The sequence below is a fragment of the Nerophis lumbriciformis genome, linkage group LG19 (genome assembly GCF_033978685.3).
Source record: "Nerophis lumbriciformis linkage group LG19, RoL_Nlum_v2.1, whole genome shotgun sequence".
NCBI lineage: Eukaryota > Metazoa > Chordata > Actinopteri > Syngnathiformes > Syngnathidae > Nerophis > Nerophis lumbriciformis.
This window is the reverse complement of record NC_084566.2, coordinates 18,285,949-18,308,686: the sequence shown is the minus strand read 5'-3', so window position 1 is coordinate 18,308,686 and position 22,738 is coordinate 18,285,949. Positions and strand designations below refer to the sequence as shown.

General features: G+C 40.2%; 1 protein-coding gene across 1 annotated transcript; it reads left to right on the top strand.

The window, feature by feature from the left end:
* Window positions 1–505: 505 nt before the first annotated feature.
* ubxn7 (UBX domain protein 7) lies at window positions 506–13,335 on the top strand. The gene is made up of 11 exons (XM_061979438.2): window positions 506–655; window positions 3,091–3,244; window positions 6,157–6,221; window positions 6,303–6,368; window positions 6,508–6,620; window positions 7,974–8,120; window positions 8,201–8,291; window positions 8,424–8,554; window positions 8,740–9,211; window positions 9,308–9,387; window positions 12,564–13,335. Exons 1-11 carry the CDS (start codon window positions 550–552, stop codon window positions 12,723–12,725), a joined length of 1,587 nt encoding a protein of 528 aa, XP_061835422.1. The 5' UTR covers window positions 506–549; the 3' UTR covers window positions 12,726–13,335.
* Window positions 13,336–22,738: the final 9,403 nt, after the last annotated feature.

The window sequence follows — 22,738 nt, the reverse complement described above, 5'->3', positions numbered from 1 at the left end:
TTTCTACAGGTCACCCTTCTCCTCAGTGTCTTAAGCAATGACTGATAGTTTTTTAACTTCTTATATTTAACATGGTCATACATCATAATAGTTTAAATCAATAAATAATGTTAAAAAACTTACTAAGTAACACAAATTATAAATACTAAAATAAAAAATTGACAGAAAAATAATGCAATAAACTCAAAGCATTGCCCTTTCATTGTAAATATTGAAAATAAATACTGAATATAATCCTGTATTAAATATTGTGAATGCTGAATGAGACTTCAAGATCTATTGGATCAGACTGTCAGGTTTCCATTAAATTATGACGTATTTCAATGTTGAAATTGTTCAAATATATTTAAATTTTTTTGTATGATCTTTAAAAAAAAAGAGCTTTCATGATTGCTTCTTTTTTTTAAACGACAGTGTGACAATTCTTTACGTGGACGTCGCTGAGACTGACTTAAGGAGCAAAATAACTACAACGCCCATAATGCATCACAGGGGTAAAGTGACGTGGTCACTCGCGCCGCGCCAGGGAAAAAAAGGGCAACCCTGCGCATGCGCGACATTAATGTTGTTGTTTGTGGCGGTAAGATGGCGGCGCTCGGAGACACCTCAGCTCCGGGGGTGAACGGGTTAATACAACAATTCACTGCAATAACAGGTAAAATAACGGTTAATTTTTACTCAGAGTCCAAAAATAACATCAGCTGAAGATGCTAGAAACAACCTGTTTGTCGTACGGACCGGGAAATCACTGCGCAGTTGAGTAAACGGACGTTAAATATCGCTTGTGCCCCCTTCGCTGTCAGTGCTTTGCAGTGGGGGGAAAACCACAACCTGTTTTAACGGGTTACTACAACTGAAAAGATTCATACATTGACTAATGTGAAACTTTACGCAACTTAGCTTTCATTTCAGTTTGTGTGTGTCACTACAAGTTTTTTTTATTGTAAGTAGAGTGCTGCTTTTTGCCACTTTGACACCAGTCTGTTGTGTAGAAATGTGCAATGGAGGTCGGCTTGGCCAACATTTGCCTTCTTCCTCATCATGTTGTTCGTCTGTCATCGCCGGCCTGGCTCCGGGGGGTTAAAATTCAAGCGCCTTGATGTGTTTTCTATCGCCGATTACACGTCCACACTGCCGTAGTTGTGTTTGCATATCTGCGCACGGTGGAATAAACGAGTGTAAAGTTATTTCATGTAGAGTAGGAAGACATTCTGGGATCCATTGCTCGACCCTGGAAGAGTCGAACGGACATGCGCAGTAAGAACGGAAGTAACATTTCTGCGCTTAACACTTTTTACGACCAAGCAACACACACACACATATAATTTTTTTTTTTTTTTGAACAAAAAACATACATTTATAATTCACACAAAAGTCAAGGCACTTTCAACATCAAGGAAAAAAAACAAAAGCAAATACAGATAGAGTATTACATATAATAAATAATAATAATACAAAATATGACAAAAAAATTAAAGACAAAAGGGGCTAATAATAATACAAAATATGACCAAACAATTAAAGAAAAAAGGGGCTACCTAAATCACTTTAAATGTTTTTAACAGAGATACTTGCACCTGGGGATAAGTTAAATGATAAATGGGTTATACTTGTATAGCGCTTTTCTACCTTCAAGGTACTCAAAGCGCTTTGACAGTATTTCCACATTCACCCATTCACACACTGATGGCGGGAGCTGCCATGCAAGCCGCTAACCAGCAGCCATCAGGAGCAAGGGGTGAAGTGTCTTGCCCAAGGACACAACGGACGTGACTAGGATGATAGAAGGTGGGGATTGAACCCCAGTAACCAGCAACCCTCCGATTGCTTGCACGGCCACTCTACCAACTTCGCCACAAGTTGATTGGCAACACTAAATAGGCCCTAGTGTGTGAATGTGAGTGTGAATGATGTCTGTCTATCTGTGTTGGCGTTGTGATGAGGTGGCGACTTGTCCAGGGTGTACCCCGCCTTCTGCCCGAATGCAGCTGATATAGGCTCCAGCACCCCCCGCGACCCCGTTAGGGACAAGTGGTAGAAAATGGATGGATGAATTTAAGGGCTTTTGTACTCTTAATCATCCTCCAAGATTTGATTGATAAAGTTAAAGTACCAATGATAGTCACACACACACACTAGGTGTGGTGAAATTAACCTCTGCATTTGACCCATCCCCTTGTTCACCCCCTGGGAGGTGAGCGGTGGCCGTGCCCGGTAATCATTTTTGGTGAGTTAACCCCCAATTCCAACCCCTGATGCTGAGTGCGAAGCAGGGAGGCAAAGGGTCCCATTTTTATAGTCTTTGGTATGACTCGGCCAGGGTTTGAACTCACGACCTACTAATCTAAGGGTGGACACTCTAACCACAAGGCCACTGAGCAGATAATTGTAAACCATTAAGCCAATTAAGAAATGTAGGCCTTACTTTCATAAATCGACATTTATGTAGAAAAAACTTGGCCTGGAGCATAACAATTATGACAAACATTTCTATGTTACAGTCGTTTATAAAAATACCAAATTTGATCTCTTCTATAGTGAATGGGTACGTCTCCACACCCTTGTCTCTCAGCCAATCTCTGATCTCCTCCCAAAACACATGTACACTCTCACATTCCACAAACAGATGATTGACATCCTCTACAGCTCCTCATGTACAACAGCCATCAACCTCCATGGTAAATTTAAGTTTATAAAAATCATTTGAGGGGTATATTCCATTAATAATTTTAAATTGTATTTCTTTAATTTTGGGAATAATTGGGTATTTAATATATCTTGTCCTAATTTTCCTTAGCTCAACTTTTGTAAACTCCTTCAGGATATATATTGTCTATGAACTGTGCCCGGAAAATATTATTTCACTGAATCTGCCCTTATATATTTGTTGGAACATTTTTCATCACAGAAATTAACATCTTCAATATTAAGGTTTCTCAGACAAGGGGTAGTATTTGAATATAAAACACATTGAGTCACCATAGAGACCATGCAACACATATTAAATCAATATGTTAACACACCGGAAGCACTTTTGAGATTATTTTCTATTATACTTTTCAAATGCCTGACAACTTAATACTCCAATAGGGGCGACAGAGAGCGTTGGACAGCATATGTTAGAAGCATGCAACAACAACCTGGAGATGGCAGTGACCATGTTTTTGGATGGAGGAGTGGTGGCAGAGGAGCCCAGCACCAGTTCTGGATCTGCAGCATCAAGCAGCAGAATCCCACCTTCAGAGTGAGTTCTCAGTGTCAAGCATCTTCAGTCTCACCTTAGGACAGGGGTCGGCAACCCAATTCTAGGGATGATCTTTTTGCAGAACGGACTCTGATATTAACAAAAGAAACAATAATGTAATACAAAATGATGTCTGTCTGTAAATAAATAAATCAATTAAAAAAAGTAGTCTATTCCAAAAGTCAGACTGAGACCGAAGCGCACAAAGAACTAAACGTCTTTTCCCATAAAAAATAATGCAAATCCAATAAAATGTAATAAAAATAATATGATATAGAGAACAATTATAGTTGTATATGCAGTAAACAATGTAAATTACCTACAGTACAAAATGACGCATGAAATGGATAAATGATTATTTAACATTACTCTGAACATTATTGAAGACTCTTGCTGGTGAAAATGATGAGCAGAAATGGTACAGTAAGAGGTAGGGCCACCCCGCCCTAAACCAGAACACACGCTGCGCATAAGTCCTCATGTTACATGAAAAAGCGCATGCAGAATGTCTTTTAACGAATGACAGGGCGCTTCATGTGAAATTTTACCACAAACGCATTCCGAGCCGCCTCCTGCCTTGTCATTGATAATAATATAATAGCAAGCTGCTCTGGTGGTGTAGAACTTTAGTGATTGTTTAAAAAAAGTTAAAGTTAAAGTACCAATGATTGTCACACACACACACACTAAGTGTGGCGAAATTATTCTCTACATTTGACCCATCACCCTTGATCACCCCATGGGAGGTGAGGGGAGCAGTGAGCAGCAGCGGTGGCCGCACCCGCTAATCATTTTTGGTGATTTAACCCCCAATTCCAACCCTTGATGCTGAGTGTCAAGCAGGGAGGCAAGAAGGTGCAGGGTTCAAATTCAAGTCGAAGTCACAGTCGTTGGATTTATGCATGTGTTTTAATGACGTAAAAAAATATTATTTCGCAATAAAAAAGTCACTATTGTACAATATATTTCCCATGAATTTGTTTTAGCACAAGCCATGCAGCAAATTAAATTCAAGCTTGATTAAAAAAAGGTATACAAATCGTTTTAAATCTGTAAAACAAGTGTGAAAAAAATAGGTAAAAAATCCTGCTTAGGACCCTACTTTATCTAGGTCAGGGGTCGGCAACCCAAAACGTTGAAAGAGCCATATTGGACCAAAAAACAAATCTGTCTGGAGCTGCAAAAAATGAAAAGCCGTATATACTGTAAGTCTTATAATGAAGGCAACGCATGACGTAAATGTCTATATTAGCTATAATAGCCTACTATCAAAATGACTGTGTCGCAGGCTGAAGCAAATTGTCGTTGAAAGAAATGTTGAAATGTAATATTTATTCTACACATTTTTACAACATTAGAAACCATTAGTAAATCAGAGGCTAGTCAGAAGGTGAGATAACTCCTGAAAATTATTGACTTTTAATGGCCAAAGGTAAATATGTGTGTGTCCAAGTTAAAGGAAACAGCAGGCTGTCTTCTTTTAATAAATTATTACAATCTTTGGCAAGCCAGGTAATGTTTGCTGTGGTCTGGAACAACATGGCACACAAACAACTATCTGAAATGCAGCCAATATTACATACAGATAATGTGTCATGAAACATGCAAAACAAAATTATATACAAAGAGGATACAAGTAAAGGATATTAAATGAGCTCAAATATACCTACAAATGAGGCATAATGATGCAATATGTACATACAGCTAGCCTAAATAGTATGTTAGCGTTGATTAGCTTGCAGTCATGAAGTGACCAAATATGCCTGATTAGCACTCCCACAAGTCAATAACATCAACAAAGCACACATTTGTGCATTCACGCACAACATAACATTTTAAGATGGACAAAATGAGACAAAGAAGGAGTGGAAGTTTTTCCATGTAAACAAACTGTTGCGTCACAGTCCACACTATGGTGAGTTCAAAAACAGCCAAAATTAATATGGACAAAACGATGTTCACCAAATACTCTCATCAGTGAAGCATACACACAAACATATTAAACAGTGGGCTTTATAACAATTGGGAAGGTTTGTGTCATTTTTGTCCTCAAACAAAAAACACAATAAAAAAAAAAGTTTTCCCCTATCCTTTTCCATTTTCAATTAAAAAAAAAAAATGCTCCAGGTAGCCACTGGGGCGGCACTAAAGAGCTGCGGGTTGCTGTCCTCGCCTTAGGAGATCCATGTGTGTGTCGCGAATAGGGATGTTAAAATATGAACCTTTCATACCACGGTTATCGTTTTTGCGGAATTGTTGAATGTGCTTAAAAAGTACGGTACTCTGAAATCTTTTGACCAAGTCATTTAAAAAATAGAAATAGACAACACTTTTAGAAAACCCAAAATTTTGCATGTTTTGTGGTTCTTATGCTTCCTGAAAGCTTTTATTGTTTTAAATATTGGTATGTTCTGTAGCACTTTAAGATTTATTTAAATGAAATGTGCGTAACAAATAAAATCTATCATTATTACTTATGGCGGATGTTGTGTCGTACGCTGATCAGTGGTAAAAACACCTTTGTCTCGTAATCCTCGATCACTCTGGCTGAGAGAACACAGCTTGTTGGTTCAATTTGCACAATTGAATAGCTTACTTGCTCAAACTGTCATGTGTTTGTATAAGTTTAGATTGGGGGTATGTCGTTTTTTAATGAGGAAAGACATTATTGTCTTTTGTTTTGATGTTAGCATTTAAGATAGCGATCTTGCTCTAGTCTGTCTGTCAGTTTATCAAAGTGCATTTATCAATCTCTGTTTTTCAATCATTTTAATTCAAAATGGTAATACTAGACGCCAGGAGTTTTACCACAATTATTATTGTTAAATCCCTAGTTGTGAGCCAGTTCTGAAGTCTTTCTCTACAGTATTTAAGTCTGTGATTAATATTGTCATTGTTGTGTGATATCACAGCGAAGTACGAGCACCCATTCCCCAAAAGCAGGACATACTTGTGGAACCCGAGCCGCTCTTTGGAGGTATTGTATTTTTTTTTAGCACACCACATACACCACATACATGCAGTCCTATGAAAACATTGCCATGTTTGTTACACACAGTGCCAAAGCGAAGGAGACCGGCCCGCTCTATATTTGACGGCTTCAGAGACTTTCAAACAGAAACCAGTGAGTGTGTTTTCTATTGAGAAACGAGGCAGACATTACACTTATGTAGTAACGAAATCCACGTTCTGCCGGTTACGTATATTTCAACCCATGTGTCATTGTCGATGGGGTTTCCCCCTCTTGCTTTTCCCCTTTCCAGTCCGCCAGGAACAGGAGCTGCGTAACGGTGCAACAGTGGACAAGAAACTGAGCACCTTGGCAGACCTTTTTCGACCTCCCATTGAGCTGATGCACAAAGGCAGCTTTGAGACGGTGAGGAGATACCCACAAAACACACCCGAAAAACAAGACTTTATTATTTTTTTGAAGGCGCTGACATTTACTGAGAGGAAACCAAATGTGCTTAAAACGGATAGAGAGAGCGTTTTAAATATTCTCAAATATGTGGGGAAAATATGTAAATGTTGGCGTCTTAATGAATGACCTTAGCAGGGTTTCCCCTACAGTACAGGCCAACATTTTGGACACAACTTCTCCTCATTCAATGCGTTTTCTTTATTTTCATGACTATTTACCGTACATTATAGATTGTCACTGAAGACATCAAAACTATGAATGAACACATGTTATGTACTTAACAAAAAAAGGTGAAATGACTGAAAACATGTTTTATGTTCTAGTTTCTTCAAAGTAGCCACCCTTTGCTGTGATTACGGCTTTGCACACTCTTGGCATTCTCTCGATGAGCTTCAGGCACACCTGTGAAATGTAAATGATTTCAGGTGACTACCTCTTGAAGGTCATTGAGAGAATGCCAAGAGTGCAAAGCAGTAATCAGAGCAAAGGGTGGCTATTTTGAAGAAACTAGAATATTAAATATGTTTTCAGTTGTTTCACCTTTTTTTGTTAAGTACATAACTCCACATGTGTTCATTCATAGTTTTGATGCCTTCAGTGACAATCGACGTTATAAATAGTCATGAAAATAAAGAAAACTCATTAAATGAGTTGGTGTGTCCAAACTTTTGTCCTGTACTGTATGTTATATGTACACAGACAATATTTGTCTAATATAGATCCACCACAAATATTTCCACAAAAAACATTTTATAGAGAATAATTACAGTTTTACAAGCACAAAACAATGTTGAATTCAATAGTGCATCTCACCTTTTTGATCAAAGTGCTGGCAGTCACAATTTTATTTCTATTATCTATTCATTTAACAGCGGTGAGGAAGACAGGGACCACCTGCCTATAACCAGTTGCAGGGATTATATCTTTTTAAACACTCATCTTTTTTGGCGATATACATCCGTCTTCTTCCTGACCTTCTTCTTTATGCCCAACCATTTCTTCCCGCAGCAAACAGCAATTTAAAATTCCTGGCGGTCACTTGAAACACCAGAAAGAAGCACCTGCTACATGCAGCTTTTAAGCACATGGCTATTTTCAATATGGTTTGCATATTTATAAGGGGGCGTAACCTGGGCCTTGTCTCAGCCAATTCTGTAGATCAATTAAAATAGTTACATGAGGCCACAGGGCGGTTGCCTACAGCCACAGCTGTTACCAATATTTCAGTTGTTTTTTAACAAATGTTATTTGTGCAACAAATGAGCTACAGTCGTCTAACCTGTCTCGCTGTTCTCCTGTCTCTAATAGGCAAAAGATTGTGGTCAACTGGAGAACAAGTGGCTGATGATCAACATTCAGAACGTACAAGACTTTGCTTGCCAGTGCCTAAACAGAGATGTTTGGAGCAACGACGCAGTAAAGAACATCATTAGAGATCACTTTATATTCTGGCAGGTAGGACCATAGTTAGTTTTTTTATAATTAATTTCTGATTTCTAATTTCTATTACAATGAATTTCCAATGTTTGTTCCAGGTCTATCATGACAGTGAAGAGGGACAGCGATACATTCAGTTTTATAAACTCAACAAGTTTCCGTATATTTCCATTTTAGATCCACGCACAGGTGAGTGTAATTGTGAGCCACTTTGTTCGATGCACCAATTTACCACAAGAGCTGTATGATTAATATCGGGTCATAAATGCTCGGCTTTGATTGGCCGCCATGATGCAATGCTTTTTTGTCTAACCACTGCAGGTCAAAAAATGGTGGAGTGGAACCAGCTGGACGTGGCATCCTTCTTGGAGCAGGCCACCGGCTTCCTGGCAGAGCACGGGCAGCTCGATGGCCCATCCTGCCAGGCACCGCCCGCCAAACGGGCTCGCTCTGTGGGTCTCTCCTCTAGTTTTGTGTATCAATACTTTCCAAGATAGATACTATCTCAGATATATGTTTATTTCAGATACCTTTTTCATTTGTAAGACTGAATCTGTATTTAGTTTGGTTCGTATCGCACAGTGTTTGCTCTTTTCTAATTTGTTTTTAACAGCTGCACTCTTGTTTTCTGTTCTAGGAGAGCCTGATCGACGCCAGCGAAGACAGCCAGCTGGAGGCCGCCATCCGAGCCTCCCTACAGGAAACCCACTACAAGTCCTCACATGTCCCCGAGGTCCCTGATTCCCCCAGGTCGGATGAAGACTCGGACGCCGAACCCTTCTCCGACAGCGAGGGGCCTATTTCCGTCGACGGCTCGGACAGCGAAATGCCAGAACCGCAGAAAGAGAAAAGTTCCACCAGCAGACAGACGCCCTCTGCCCCTGCGGCTGTCCCGCTCCGTCTTCATCCCGATAGTACGTCTTCTTGCCACCGAAAGTCCCCGTTTAAAGAAAACAACCATAGTCACAAGAAAGAGGATAGCAAAAAGAACCATCTGGAGCCCTTGCTCGCTGGGTCTCGTCACCCCTACACTGATGCAGGTTCTGGGGGAAACTCGTGTGCAGCCGATTCAGCGAAGACTTATGGCGCAGAATGTCCGGATGACAATGGTACGGGAATGTGAAATGGAATAGAAATTAATTTTGGAAAGCATAATTGTTATAAAAAAATGTCTACAACCATGTTTGTGTGTTGGTCAAACGCAGGTCCAAAGGCCAGGTTGATGCTCCGATACCCAGATGGACAAAGAGAGCAAATAGCGTTGTCTTCTCAAGCAAAACTTATGGTAAGATCAACCATGTTCCTTGAATTCAAAAGTAATGGCAACCCTTCACATTTCAGCAACCATTTTAATTGCACCTTAGACAATACTACAAAAATGAAACTTCAACATCATCTACAGGCATGTGAAATCTCTGCGAAAACGCAAAAATCTGCGTTTTCAGAAATGTAAATTTTGCACCAAAATATCCCTTTCGCGTTTTTTTAATGAAATAGTAAGATTACAATCTAACCAAAATTTGTTGAACACTGGCTTAAACCGCGGTTACTCGCTGTTCCGCTTGCTTAAACGCTGCACTGAGTTAGTTGCAGGGTGAGTAGACGATCAGGAGCACCGAAAACAAACTTGCTAGTTAGCTAACCTTCGAGCTAGCTTACTTGTTGTCGCCTACATTCGCTCTTTGAGTCACGTTGACGGCTGTTTACTTTGCCACTAATCATATTTGGATGATTACAATCTAAACACTGTTAGTTCCGAACCAGTTGTAGTTTTTAGAGTATTTATAAGAGCCACTTAGAAGGTATATTTTTGACGTGACGGATTGTAAACAGAGGTCACAACACCAGAAGTATATTAGACGAGGGGCTCTGGCTACGGGGTCGAGTGGCCAAATGGGAAACAGGAGTTCTTTTATCGGCTGAAGAGCTTGACCAGCTCTTCAGCCATTCGATCTTTACTGCAGCTGTGTTTCAGTGTTTTCATGGCTGAAGATTGTACTTGAGTGAAAGATTCCCTCAAAATAGGACCATGCTCAAAATTAACATTTCCAGATATGCGCCACACTGTGAACCCACACCAAACAAGAACGACAAACACATTTCAGGAGAACATCCGCACCGTAACACAACAATAACACAACAGAACAAATACGCAGAACCCCTTAAAGCACTAACTCTTCCGGGATGCTACAATATACACCCCCGCTACCACCAAACACCGCCCCCCAGCCCAACCACGCCCACCTCAACACCCCACCCCCCACCCCCATCTCCCGAATTCGGAGGTCTCAAGGTTGGCAAATATGCAGATTGGTGTCCTATCGCATTGTGTTGTGCATTACAAACTCAAACGCGTTTCGTGCTGACGTAGAAGCTCGCTTATCTCTTGCCGTAGTTACCTTCTACGGCTAATACCGTAGCACGTGGACGTGTTACTACGATAGAAAAATAGTTCCTCAGTGTTCGCTCTTACAATAACAATGTCACTACAGTTTGGTTATTATACAGGTTACAAAACGCAAATGAAATATCCCAAACTTCTCTTGCATGCACGTTGCCCTGCCCATTAATCTTTTTTATTTTTCAGATTATTATATTTTCATAATTGCGAGAAGCCATAATCGAAATTAAAATGACATTTATTGTCCAGCCGTACACACACCAAGCAGGACAACACAAGAAGTTAACCGCTAAGGTTTCAATTTAAAGTAATGGGGATCGATCCAGGTGTCAATACTACCAATGTCTGGTATACTATCAGTATCAGTGATTAGATCGATATATTTTTTTCTTGTTTTATGTCGAAATAACTTTTTGCTCTTTTTTGTTATTGTTTACAAACCCACAAACGAAGTCTCTAAATACAGAAAGGCTTTGAGGGCAAAACCCGAATTGTTGCCAAAAACTGTTTTTAGTTGCAGTTATTGTGCACTGGGCGCTTTATTTTGTTAGAAAATTTGAATGCAGCATCAACACCACACATTTATTACATCATCTGATTTCCAACAATACTAGCAAATTCTAAATGTATTAATATACCATATTTTCCAGACCATAGGGCACACTGGCGCACTGCCGATTAGCGGTTCTAGTCCGGTCTATTTTCATATTAAAGGGGTCATAGTGGTTGTTTTTTTTCTAAATGTAAAACACTTCCTTGTGGTCTACATAACATGTGATGGTGATTCTTTGGTCAAAATGTTGCATAGATTATGTTTTACAGATCATCTTCAAGTCGCTTTCTGACAGTCGCTTCAGAATGCGCAGTTTTGTGGGCGGTCTTTTTTACGTGGCTCACCTTCGGCCTTTCTCCGTCATCTTTGTTGTAGCGGTGTAGCGTGCAAGGTTGAGAGTGGAAGAAGTGTCAAAAGATGGAGCTAACTGTTTTAATGACATTCAGACTTTACTTAAATCAATAACGGAGCAGCATCTTCTCATCCGTGGCTCACTAGTGCAACAACGCCGGAAATGTGTCCTGTGAAAAACCGTCTGACCAGAAATCTCTAATAACTAAAGTTCCTTGGGTGAATTATGTAAACTCACTACACCGGTATGTTTCAGCGCTTTCATGGCGAATTTATATTAGAAATGGCAACAGCGGAGGATGAATGTCCCATAACAAGAAGATAGAGAAAAAGAAGAAGCTTATCGACTACAGCGTCAGCTTCTACTACAAAGGCGCAGTCGCGCAAATTTTCAGGACTTACGCAGATCCCAAATACAGATCAGCAGGTACCAGAAGGTAAGAAAAGTTGCTTTTGCATAATTTTGCGAAACAAAATGCCAGATAATATGTCTTACCTTATACACACACCATAATAATACTCGTATGTTAAAGCACAGTACAATCCATCAAGCGGTGCGGCTTCATTGCTTACCAAAGTCATACTAAAACATTTTGATAGATTTTTGAGTGCCGTGTGTAATGTTCTATATTTTCAATGGAACATATAATATTTTGGTTTTGTTAACTTGAGTCATATTGCAGTCTACACATATCTCTTATGTGTGACTGCCATCTACTGGTCACACTTATCATTTCACCATGTACCAAATAAAATAGCTTTGAGGTTGGTAAGCAAAACCAGAATTATTCCGTACATTCGGCGCACCGGGTTTTAAGGCACACTGTCGAGTTTTGAGAAAATGAAAGGATTTTAAGTGTGCCTTATAGTCCGCAAAATACGTTAAGGTTGATAAAATGTGTCCTTGTGACTTTTGTTACTTTCTATAAAAGGTGTATTTACTTCTAAAATCTATTGTCAAAGTATTAGATCGGGACTCGAATTCCAATCGGATCTGATGCCAAAAATCTGATTGGGATTGGAGGCACAAACGTTGATCGGGACATCCCTAGAAGATGTACTGATAAAATAGGTGAAATGTGTTGGGTGTGCTCCCTGTGAAATATATGTCCATTTGTATACCCAAGTCTCACATGTGGTACTCTGTCCCTTCAAGGCCCTGGTAAGACATGTCCAGTCCAAGGGTTACCCGAACGAGCGCTTCGAACTTGTAACTAACTTCCCCAGGAGGAAACTCACCCACCTGGACTATGACATCACGCTGCAGGAGGCTGGGCTATGTCCACAGGAGACTGTATTTGTGCAGGAGAGGAACTAGCTCCGGTGGACACGCTTTCTTTTACCAATGATCCGGGGCACTTTTGGCTGACATTAGGAGGGACCGGGCTCTGGTTAGTGGAAGCCATGATCGGACTCCCATTCCTTCATCCCACAACTCCTGAGTATTGGCATCTCTACTGACATCCCTTTTGGCCAGTATGCTCTTACGGATGCCATCAATGTTAAATTTCATCATATGTCCTCTTCTGGATTTGAGGGCCACAGAATAGAATGACCATACTCTAGTGCTCTTTTTATTTCATTCATTTTGGACCCAAACGCTCCCTCTCCCGCTCATGTTTGAACCATCTGGAACACAATAATTGTACGTGTCAGATACGCGGGGCAATTCCAGGGAGTGTTTGCATCGATCACCTTTTTACTCGACTTTCTATTGGTCCATTACAAACTAATGGATTGTTTTTGGAAATCCTTTTGATACAGAACGATTGAAGGCTGGTGCATCGCTCATCAGTTGGACCTTTGCTGTACAGAGATGGCTTTGAAAGACACTCATGTTAGGCATCGTTTGCTTTCTTTCATTTTTTTTTTTTATATGCTGCCAAGAAAACGTGCCGATGATAAAATATAACCACAATGGGAGCGTCTGTTTGGTGTCTTGTTCTCTTAAGGGTTATAAAGATAGAACTGGTATCACAAAACAAGGTTTTTAGAAAAAATAAATTACAATGTAGCAAATAGCATAGATTAGCATTAGTTCCTCTCTTGGACACTAGAGGGCAGTTATGACTCCTAGAAGCATCACTATCTTTTTATGACATGTTTACAAAGGTGCACAATATTCTTTAATTCGTTTTTGGTTGTGCCAAGCAATCAAAACTACACTTCTCATCATCATTTATTTGTGCTAATAGTTTCTAATGATTTTGGTCAAAACGGGGTTATTGTCGATTCTTCACTACTAAAAAGCACTTTCAGCTGTACAAATAGAGGGCTCACTCCCTCTTGCTGTGCAGATATAACAGTTCATATGGGTTGAGTGTGTGTAGTGGAACAAAGGGTGCTGGAGGCCAAATGTGCTAACAAAGAGACCACCAACCAGCGCCATTATGAAACACCCAAACCAGGGATATTCAACTAAATAGCTTTGGAGGCCACATTTCCAGAAAGCAAAAGAACCGGGACCGGACTTCTCCCTTCACTATTAGTCTTATTTATTATATTCCTGAGAACCAGCATCCTCTACAGTTGACGTTTGACGTTGGTCTATTTATTTTGTCAGAGTTAAAAGAGCGATCTGCTGTTTTTAGGGACCTTCTGGAAAAAAAAAGCTAGTCAAAGATCATCTTTATGACAGCACTCTATTGTTTTTGAACTGAACTCACAGGGCCACCGGTTGAATTGCCCAAAAGATGAAAAAGAGAGGACCTAAAATGGAACCTTGAGGATCACTACTAGTATAACTAAAGAAGTTGAACAAATTAACAAATCATTATGACCCATTTTATAATTCTAGGGTTTTGAACTGAACCCACAGGGCCACCTGTTGAATTGCCCAAAAGATGACCTATTTTATAATTCTAGGCCCTAGAATCATAAAATGGGTCATCTTTTGGGCAATTCAACCGGTGGCCCTATGAGTTCATTTGAAAACTCTATAATCTAGAGTTTGGGTTGAATTGCCCAAAAGATGACAAAGAGAGGACCTAAAATGACATTTTGAGGATCACTAATAGTAACTAAAGAAGTTGAAGTAAATCATCTTAATTATGACCCATTTTATGATTCTTGGGTTTTGAACTGAACTCACAGGGCCACCGGTTGAATTGCCCAAAAGATGACAGAGGACCTAAAATGGAATCTTGAGGATCAATATTAGTATAACTAAAGAAGTTGAAGTAAATCGTCTTCATTATGACCCATTTTATGATTCTAGGATTTTGAACTGAAGCCACAGAGCCACCGGTTGAATTGCCCAAAAGATGACCCATTTTATAATTCTAGGGTTTTCAAATGAACTCACAGGGCCACCGGTTGAATTGCCCAAAAGATGACAAAGAGAGGACCTAAAATGGAACCTTGAGGATCACTACTAGTATAACTAAAGAAGTTGAAGTAAATCGTCTTCATTATGACCCATTTTATGATTCAAGGGGTTTGAACTGAACCCACAGGGCCACCGGTTGAATTGCCTAAAAGATGACCGATTTTATAATTCTAGGGTTTTCAAATGAACTCACAGGGCCACCGGTTGAATTGTCCAAAAGATGACAAAGAGAGGATCTAAAACGGAATCTTGAGGATCACTACTAGTATAACTAAAGAAGTTGAAGTAAATCGTCTTCATTATGACCTATTTTATGATTCTAGGGTTTTGAACTGAACTCACAGGGCCACCGGTTGAATTGCCCAAAAGATGACAGAGGACCTAAAATGGAACCTTGAGGAGCACTACTAGTATAACTAAAGAAGTTGAAGTAAATCGTCTTCATTATGACCCATTTTATGATTCTAGGATTTTGAACTGAACTCACAGGGCACCGGTTGAATTGCCCAAGAGATGACAGAGGACCTACAATGGAATCTTAAGGATCAATATTAGTATAACTAAAGAAGTTGAAGTAAATCGTCTTCATTATGACCCATTTTATGATTCTAGGATTTTGAACTGAACCCACAGAGCCACCAGTTGAATTGCCCAAAAGATGACCCATTTTATAATTCTAGGGTTTTCAAATGAACTCACAGGGCCACCGGTTGAATTGCCCAAAAGATGACAAAGAGAGGACCTAAAATGGAATCTTGAGGATCACTAATAGTATAACTAAAGAAGTTGAAGTAAACCGTCTTCATTATGACCCATTTTATGACTTTAGGGTTTTGATCTGAACTCACAGGGCCACCGGTTGAATTGCCAAAAGGTAAAAAAGAGAGTACCTAAAATGGAACCTTGAGGATTCACTACTAGTATAACTAAAGAAGTTAAACAAATTAAAAAATCATGACCCATTTTATGACTTTAGTGTTTTGAACTGAACTCACAGGGCCACCGGTTGAATTGCCCAAAAGATGAAAAAGAGAGGACCTAAAATGGAACCTTGAGGATCACTACTCGTGTAACTAAAGAAGTTGAACAAATGACTACTGAATGCATCTGAACAGGGGCGCCGCTAGGGATTTTGGGCCCCATGAAAAGAATCGTTACAGGGCCCCCAACACAGTGTCATTATTTTTTCTGTATTATAATTTCATCATCATTAGGGGCCTCTCTGGGCCCCCCTCCATCATGGGCCCCTAGAATCCGTCTCCTTTAACCCCCCCCCCTTTTCGGCGCCCCTGCATCTGAAGTACACAAGCTACAACAACACCTTAGTCGCATAAATCACATAAGGAAACAAAATGTGTTACTGCCAAAAAAGAGAGAACTTAAAGTGGTGCCTTGAGGAATGCTTTCGTTGTGTAAATCACAAGTTTGGACCACCTTGCACAAGTTAATGTAAGGATCTACCAGTGTGTTTACAGTGGTCCAAGTTCTATACAACAGGAACACTCCTGGTTTGAGGGATTTGCTGCGAAAAAAGACTGAGAAAGTTGAGGAATGCTCATCAAACACTTATTTGGAACATCCCACAGGTGAACAGGCTAATTGGGAACAGGTGGGTGCCATGATTGGGTATAAAAGCAGCTTCCATGAAATGCTCAGTCATTCACAAACAAGGATGGGGCGAGGGTCACCATTTTGTGAACAAATGCGTGAGCAAATTGTCGAACAGTTTAAGAACAACATTTCCCAACAAATTATTGCAAGGAATTTAGGGATTTCACCATCTACGGTCCGTAATATCATCAAAAGGTTCAGAGAATCTGGAGAAAACACAGCACGTAAGCGATGATATTACGGACCTTTGATCTCTCAGGCGGTACTGCATAAAAAAGCGACATCAGTGTGTAAAGGATATCACATGGGCTCAGGAACACTTCAGAAAAGCACTGTCAGTAACTACAGTTCATTGCTACATCTGTAAGCACAAGTTAAAACTCTACTATGCAAAGCAAAAGCCATTTATCAACAACACCCAGAAACGCTGGGCCCGAGCTCATCTAAGATGGATTGATACAAAGTGGAAAAGGGTTCTGGTGGTCTGACGAGTCCACATTTCAAATTGTTTTTGGAAACTGTGGACGTCGTGTCCTCTGGACCAAAGAGGGATACAACCATCCGGATTGATATAGGCGCAAAGTTCAAAAGCCAGCATCTGTGATGGTATGGGGGTGTATTAGTGCCCAAGGCATGGGTCACTTACACATCTGTGAAGGCACCATTAATGCTGAAAGCATTGGAGCAACGCTATCATGGACGCCCCTGCTTATTTCAGCAAGACATTGCCAAGCCACGTGTTACAACAGCATGGTTTCATAGTAAAAGAGTGAGTGTCCTAGACTGGCCTGCCTGAAGTCCAGACCTGTCTCCCATTGAAAATGTGTGGCGCATTATGAAGCCTAAAATACCACAACGGAGACCCCGGACTGTTGAACAACTTAAGCTGTACATCAAGTAAGAATGGGAAAGAATTCCACCTGAAAAGCTTAAAACATGTGTCTCCTCAGTTCCCAAACGTTTACTGAGTGTTGTTGAAAGGAAAGGCCATGTCAAAAGTGTAAAAAGTGTTCTGTGGTCTGACGAGTCCACATTTTAAATCATTTTTGAAAACTGTGGACGTCGTGTCCTCTGGACCAAAGAGGAAAAGAACCATCCGGATTGTTATAGGCGCAAAGTTCAAAAGCCAGTATCTGTGATGGTATGGGGGTATATTAGTGCCCAAGTCAAGGGTAACTTACACATCTGTGAAAGCACCATTAATGCTGAAAGGTACATACAGGTTTTGGAGCAACATATGTTATAAATGATAAATGGGTTATACTTGTATAGCACTTTTCTACTTTCAAGGTACTCAAAGCGCTTTGACAGTATTTCCACATTCACCCATTCACACACACATTCACACACTGATGACAGGAGCTGCCATGCTAACCAGCAGCCATCAGGAGCAAGGGGTGAAGTGTCTTGCCCAAGGACACAACGGACGTGACTAGGATGGTAGAAGGTGGGGATTGAACCCCAGTAACCAGCAACCCTCCGATTGCTGGCACGGCCACTCTATCAACTTCGCCACGCCGTCCCCTTGCCATCCAAGCAACGTTATCATGGACGCCCCTGCTTATTTCAGCAGGACAATGGCTTCATAGTAAAAGAGTGCGGGTCCTAGACTGGCCTGCCTGTAGTCCAGACCTGTCTCCCATTGAAAATGTGTGGTGCATTGTGAAACTTAAAATACCACAACGGAGACCCAGGACTGTTGAACAACTTAAGCTGTACATCAAGCAAGAATGGGGAAAAATTCCACCTGAAAAGTTTCAAAAAATTGGTCTCTTCAGTTCCCAAACGTTTACTCAGTGTTGTTAAAAGGAAAGACCATGTAACACAGTGGTAACAATGCCCCTGTGCCAACTTTTTTGCAATGTGTTGCTGCCATTAAATTCTAAGTTAATGATTATTTGCAAAAAAAAATTAAGTTTCTCAGTTTCATCATTAAATATCTTGTCTTTGCAGTCTATTCAATTGAAAAGGATTTACAAATCTTTGTATTCTGTTTTAATTTACGATTTACACAACATGCCAACTTCACTGGTTTTGGGTTTTGTAGGTAGTCAGTGGTTTTCCTGAACGTTATTACTTTATCTAAATAAATGACTATTTCCAACAATTTAATAAAAGTACCACAATAGTGTATTATGATTTAAAACCTAACCTTGATACAGGAAATTAGCCCAATAGGGACAGGCCAGTTTGTGTCTGTAGCTTTGATGCTAATAAGCGCTGTGTGTAGCGCCAAGATCAGCGCTATTGTACACTTCATCCCGTTTTTACAAATACTTTTTCCAAATATCAGATAAAGCAACATAACATTACAAAGGCAAACACAGACGTTATAGCAACACTATCATGTGAGCTGTCACGCTAAAAATGCAATCAAATGTTTACCAGCAACATCATGCCAGGCTAGCTTGAATCCTGAAGAAAAACAAAATAACCAAACTTAAAGTACATTTCGCCACTGCTGTTGAAACGACAACAATCAATGAATTAAAAAAAACGCGGTAAGTAATCACGTCGTGCCAAATAATCTCCGGGGGGAGGTAGTGAACCTTCCAGACCCTGTCCACGGGTTGTCTGTTGCACAAGCCGAGTGTTGACCCCATCTTGTCTTTTGGCCTCTTCTCTGAATGGTGTCAATGGAAGTTAATGTTTAGTCGCACACGGTTCAGGTTTGCGCAACGTGTGGAACGCTGCTGTTATCTGTAAGTGCAGACCCTCTGTGTCTGGTTTCTTCATCTCTTCAGTATCTATTCTGGGGTGGGATGAAAGATCTCCAAAGTGCAGGCGAGGCTTAAATAAATAACTAATTAAGGGTTGTAAATGTCCTTTATGGGTTGTGTCGAAATGCGTTGAAAAACTACTTAGCATACATATAATACAGATATACTTAAAGTGACTAATTATGGACCGTTCATTTCTGAGCTAAAAGAGGTTTTCCTTGATTGGCGTCCTTGTTTGTTTTTTAACCAATCCTGCTCAATTATCAGAGACTTGTACTAGTCAGTTCCACAAAGAACATTAAACAGGCACTGAGTGAGCACAATGTGTCCGTCATGTCCTCATGTGTCATGTCTTTTTATTTTTTCAGACTATAATGTGCAAAAATCTTGTATGTGTATATCAGTGGTTCTCAAACTTTTTTTGTCATCCCCCACTTTGGACAAGGGCGAGTTTTCAAGCCCCACCTGCCCCCATCGCCCCAACAGAACGCTAACACCAAGCTTAACATTTTCAAATTTATTGAACATCAAGTAACATCAAGTTGTATACATTCAAACTCAATAACATAAAATAACATCAAGTTCAATAATAAATAAAATAACTGTGCAGCTGTGGTATAACTTGCCCATCCATCCATTTTCTACCGCTTATTCCCTTTGTGGTCGCGGGGGGCGCTGGAGCCTATCTCAGCTACAATCGGGCGGGGTACACCCTGGACAAGTCGCCACCTCATCGCAGGGCCAACACAGATAGACAGACAACATTCACACTCACATTCACACACTAGGGCCAATTTAGTGTTGCCAATCAACCTATCCCCAGGTGCATGTCTTTGGAGGTGGGAGGAAGCCGGAGTACCCGGAGGGAACCCACGCAGTCACGGGGAGAACATACAAACTCCACGCAGAAAGATCCCGAGCCCGGGATTGAACCCAAGACTACTCAGGACCTTCGTATTGTGAGGCAGATGCACTAACCCCTCTTCCACCGTGCTGCCTGGTATAACTTGCATCAAGTTCAATAATAAATAAAATAACTTGCATCAAGTTCAATAATAAATAAAACAAAAGTGTTATAACTTGCATCAAGTTCAATAATAAATCAAAAAAAGTGTTATAACTTGCATCAAGTTCAATAATAAATCAAATAAAAGTGTTATAACTTGCATCAAGTTCAATAATAAATCATATAACTTGCATCAAGTTCAAAATAAATAAAATAAAAGTGCCACTTTGCAATCTTTGCAAAAAAAAAGGAGGAGCTATGCATTTGGGAAGACAGGGCAAGTGACAGCACTTTGCCCCGGGAGAGCCACCTTGCTTCACTGTGAAACACATACTTGCCAACCCTCCCGGATTTTCCGGTAGACTCCCGAAATTCAGCGCTTCTCCCGAAAACCTCCCGGGACATATTTTCTCCCGAAAATCTCCCGAAATTCAGGCGTACCTGAGTGACGTGACAGCATGTTTTCACGTCCGCTTTCCCACAATATAAACAGCGTGCCTGCCCAATCACGTTATAACTGTAGAATGATCGAGGGCGAGTTCTTGGTTTCTTATGTGGGTTTATTGTTAGGCAGTTTCATTAACGTCCTCCCAGCATGGCAACAACACACAACAACAGCAGTCACGTTTTCGTCTACCGTAAAGCAGTTCGTCTGCCGTAAACAGCAATGTTGTGACACTCTTAAACAGGGCAATACTGCCATCTAATGTACATACATATGTGACATTAACATCTAGGGCTTTTAGAGAGTGCAGTGCACAACTGCGCACACAACAAGGAGACGAAGCAGAATTCATCATCAGAGAGGGTGTTCAGCGTGGTTAGAAAAATAATGACAGAGAATAGAACAAGGATGGACAATTCAACCCTTAACTCAACAATGAGTAGATGAGTGTTATGTGTGTGTATATGTGTAAATAAATGAACACTGAAATTCAAGTATTTCTCTTATTTATATATATATATATATATATATATATATATATATATATATATATATATATATATATATATATATATATATATATATATATATATATATATATATATATAGCTAGAATTCACTGAAAGTCAAGTATTTCTTTTATATATATATATGTGTGTGTGTGTGTGTGTGTGTGTGAAATACTTGACTTGGTGAATTCTAGCTGTAAATATACTCCTCCCCTCTTAACCACGCCCCCACCCCCAACCGCGCCCCCCACCCCCACCTCCCGAAATCGGAGGTCTCAAGGTTGGCAAGTATGGTGAAACAGCACGGCTGTATGATCAGCTCCCATTTCCTCACACAGTGCAGAGAATAGTCGCGCTTTCAGTGGTCGTGTTTTGATCAAATTTACCGCGCTCACATCTGTTAAAACCTCATTGAGTTCGGGGCTGAGCTGCCTTGACGCGAGTGCTTCCCAGTGAATGACACAGTGTGTCCAATGCGCATTTGGCGCAACCCTCTTTATTAGAGCCTGCAGCTTGTTTCTTGACCCTGCCATGGTCATTGCGCCATCAGAGCAAAAGCCCACACAGTTTTCCCATTTAAGGTCGTGTTCTTTGAGGAAACTGTCCATTATCTTGAACAGCTCATCAGCAGAGGCTCTATTTTTGATGTATTTGCAAAACAGCAAATCCTCGCACAGTGACTCGCCATTCACAAAGCGGACGTATGCGATGAACAGGCAGTCTTTATTGCTGTCAGTAGCTTCGTCCACTTGTAAAGCAAAACGACTTCATTTTCATTTGTCTCCGAGTTGTTCCTCAAGATCACTTGCAATGTCGCATATACGTCTCGCAACTGTGTCGTTTGACAGTGGGACAGCTTTTCATTTTGCTGCGCTTGTCTCGTCAAGTTTGTTCCGCTTAGCCCCGCCCCCATTAGTTACTGTTGCTATGTCTGTCAAACTTTTGCTCCTACCTAGAAATGTAAAGCCTACAGGAAAAATAAGTAATTTACATTTATTTATAAAGCGGATTTCACAGACAGAATCACAAAGTGATTTACAGTGTGTATAGAAAATGAAAGCATTGTAAAAAAAAAAATCTTAAAAAAGAAAAAAAAAAAAGAAAAAAAGAAATTAAAGTGAAATTCCCTCCCGTTCCTCGCGCCCCACCTGTCATGTCTCTATTCCCCACCAGTGGGGCGCGCCCCACACTTTGAGAAACGCTGGTGTATATGTATGGATATGTGTGTGGATATATACATATATATAGATGTATATCTTCTTTTTAATCTTTTTTTTACTACCGTATTTTTCGGAGTATAAGTCGCACCTGCCGAAAATGTATAATAAAGAAGGAAAAAAACATATATAAATCGTAAACTATGGGAAAAAAACTGCGACTTATAGTCCGAAAAATACGGTATTTATATTACTAAATTATAGTGTATATAATACCACTGTGCCGTGAGAGATTATCTAATTTCACCTATTTGGGTTAAAAATATTTTTTGCAAACCAGTAATTATAGTCTGCAAATGAGTGTCGGTGCTGTCCAGAGCTCGGCAGAGTAACCGTGTTATACTTTTCCATATCAGTAGGTGGCAGCCGGTAGCTAATTGCTTTGTAGATGTCGGAAACAGCGGGAGGCAGTGTGAAGGTAAAAAGGTATTTAATGCTTAAACCAAAATTAAACAAAAGGTGAGTGCACCTAAGAAAAGGCATTGAAGCTTAGGG

Coding starts and splice junctions, on each gene's coding strand:
- ubxn7 (XM_061979438.2), top strand. CDS start 550: ATGCGCGACATTAATGTTGTTGTTTGTGGCGGTAAGATGGCGGCGCTC. Junction 6,621..7,973: donor ACAAAGGCAGCTTTGAGACG/GTGAGGAGATAC, acceptor TGTCTCTAATAG/GCAAAAGATTGTGGTCAACT. Junction 8,555..8,739: donor CCGCCAAACGGGCTCGCTCT/GTGGGTCTCTCC, acceptor TTTCTGTTCTAG/GAGAGCCTGATCGACGCCAG.